This window comes from Tupaia chinensis, unplaced genomic scaffold (assembly GCF_000334495.1).
Source record: "Tupaia chinensis unplaced genomic scaffold, TupChi_1.0 Scaffold143624_1, whole genome shotgun sequence".
Taxonomy (NCBI): Eukaryota; Metazoa; Chordata; class Mammalia; order Scandentia; family Tupaiidae; genus Tupaia; species Tupaia belangeri.
Window position 1 is genome coordinate 1,524,918 of NW_006203472.1, and position 2,757 is coordinate 1,527,674.

Below are 2,757 nucleotides of genomic sequence, written 5' to 3' on the forward strand. Positions count from 1 at the left end.
CTTCGCGACCAAAACCCCACCCACCTTTCTGCCCGCCCTCAGCCACCGTCGGAATAACCTCACTTCCGTCCCGCGTGTCTCCGCCCCCTCGCCGCCGTCGCTCACCGCTCCTGCCGGAAGTCGAGAGAGCCCGAGGCGGAAGGGGCGGGGTCTTGGAGGGGTGTGGTTAGCATGGAGCCGGGACCACAGCTGTCCGGGGCGGGACCGGAAGTTTTCCCGGGGACTGCGCCACGTCCGTAGCGGCCGGGATCGAGTGGGTGACGGATCTGCGGAACCGGAGCAGGGCACGATGGCGGACTGGACTCGGGGTGAGCGCGGGAATGCGGAGCCGATGGAGCTGGGTCGGCCCGAGATGGAGGACGCGTCTCGCAGGAGCCGTGAGTGCCTGCCCGCTCCGGTCCGCTCTCGGGTGACCTCGGCGGGCAGGACCCTGGCCTTGGAGGCGAAGCCGAGTTTCTCCAGGCCAAGCCGGGACCAGGAGGCTTTGGTCTGCGCTCCCGCTGGGCGGGAGACTGGGTGCGACGGCCCAGCCGTGCGGTGCAGGGGCCGTGGGGGTCCCCGCCCCGCGCAGCACCAATGCCTCTTCGCGGGACACAGGGTCCCCACTCCCTCCTCCCTGCCAGATCCTTCTGCAGGTGATGGGTGAACTAGAGCCTGGCTGTGGCCTCGGCCAGGGGTTAGCCCTTAGGAGCAGAGGCTACTGACCTGGCCCTGGATGCCCGTTTCCCGTCTTGGAACCCGCGTTCTCATCTGCTGAGTGGGATGCTAACGTCTGTCTCACTGCGCTGGTTTGACTGCTAAAAGAATTAACTTACTGTGGTTGGCAGGGTGCTGGCACCCTTTCCTCTGGGGTCTGTACATGGCAAAGATTCTTCGTCCCCCTGCCCCAACGTTAGATTGGTCACACTGAGGCTGGCCCTCCCCACACGTAGGGCCAGCAATGAAAGCATTTGCATTGCCTGCTTAGGCCGAGGCGGGTCTAACCCACGCGATGTGACAGGAATTTCATAGCACCTGGACAAGCCTGTGTCAGGCCAGGTCTCTGTGCCCTGGGTGTCCTGGGAGACTGTGTGTGGGAGGCAGAGGTGAGCAGACCCAGCGTGGGGAAGTTCTGCGTAGTCATATCGTCTGGTGAAAGGCCTTTCTAATGTCCTGCCCTAGTTACATGTCACCTCTTCAGGACCCAGTTCACAGGTCAGCCCGGCAGGAACGTTCCTGCTGCTGTCCTGGGTGACCTTCCCATTCTCCTCTGCCTTCACCAGAGTGTACTCATTTCCTCGGAGCAGGGGTCCCACATTCATAGGTGGTGACATCCGTGGGGTAGGCGTTGCTTCTTACCAACATCCCTGGTCTTGGTCCAAGTTCTGGCCCAGTCGGTGTCAGAAAGTACACCTCGGGCTAACCCAGTGGTGGGAGCCTGCCCATCCGCCAGGTGTGCACGGGTCACCTGTTCATGCGGACTGGCTCCTGTGTGCGAGGTCCACATGCTGGAGCCCAGGTTAGGGCTGAACTAGCTCAGCAGACGTCTGAAATGCCCGGTGCAGTTGGAATAAGGCAGGCCAGGGGCCATGTTCGCAAACCCTCAGCCTCAGTCTCTCCTTGCAGCTCAGAGCCCCGGTGCCGTGGAGGAGATTCTAGACCGGGAGAACAAACGGATGGCTGACAACCTAGCTTCTAAGGTCACCAGGCTCAAATCGGTCAGTGGTGGGCCTCTCTTCTCACCTCCACCTGGTGCCCTTGGAGAGCAGGGACCCAGGGGTGGGTCGAGGGCTCCAGGCAGCTTTCCATTTCCCTTGTCCTTCCTGTGGTTGTGCTCACTCGTGTGAGGCCCCGGTGACCCTTGGGTCTTTCCAGCTTCTGCTTGGTGCAGAGCGGTTGGCAGGGTCTGGCTGATCCCAAGGGGAGGCGAGTGCTGGGTTCCGTGTCTGCCCTGGCCCACCCCTACCTTTCTGTGTTTTGAGCAGCTGGCTCTGGACATCGACAGAGATGCCGAAGACCAAAACCGGTACCTGGATGGCATGGTAAGGGTCTGCAGCCCACACCACCTGCTGTGCAGGCCCCTGGCATTTCCCGCCCTTCCGTGGCATGGGTGAGAGGTCAGGGCACTGCCACCACGTGACCTTGTTGTGATTCTCCCTCAGGACTCTGATTTCACGAGCATGACCAACCTGCTCACAGGGAGTGTGAAGCGCTTTTCTACAATGGCAAGGTCTGGGCGCGACAACCGGAAGCTTCTGTGTGGAATGGCTGTGAGCCTGATTGTGGCCTTCTTCATCCTCTCCTACTTCCTGTCGAGGTCAAGGACGTGAGCCAGTGGAGCTGGCCTGAGTGGGTGCCAAGGGCAACCAGGGTCTTCCCCCGCCTGGCACCCTTGCCCCAGAGGACTTACCTACAGAGTACTTCGAAATCATGATCGTGGGTTAAGAATCTTCTTCCTGTGTGGCAGGAGGCGAAGGCAGCTTATGGCCCGATGGCTCGTGCTGGCTGGTCTCGTGTGGAAGTCACCCTTTCCTGCGGGGAAACCAGGGCCCAGTTCCTACACCCACTTTCAGGTGCTAAAGACACCGGCAGAGCTGGGGCCACTGTGTGAACAGGATGGCTGTCAGATCTCGGACGTGTCCCCATGGCTGGCAGGCCACCTCAGCCCTTGGGGTCTGGTGTCTTAAGGCTTCTACGTCCCATCCTCATCTGAGTGAGGTCACCTCTGTGGTCTGAGGTGTGGAGCTGGCACAGGATGGGGCCGTGGCTGTGAACCCC

General features: G+C 61.3%; 1 protein-coding gene across 2 annotated transcripts in view; it reads left to right on the plus strand.

Moving 5' to 3' along the window:
* Positions 1–2,410, plus strand: part of BET1L (Bet1 golgi vesicular membrane trafficking protein like) — a gene marked incomplete in the record, with an annotated part of 2,583 nt that extends 173 nt beyond the window's left edge. Inside the window, 4 exon segments of one of the 2 annotated variants that reach the window (XM_006164464.3) lie at positions 1–308; positions 1,606–1,697; positions 1,965–2,021; positions 2,142–2,410. In XM_006164464.3, the coding sequence (XP_006164526.1) occupies positions 290–308; positions 1,606–1,697; positions 1,965–2,021; positions 2,142–2,309 (336 nt within the window). 2 annotated transcript variants of the gene reach the window in all.
* Between the last annotated feature and the right edge of the window lie 347 nt (positions 2,411–2,757).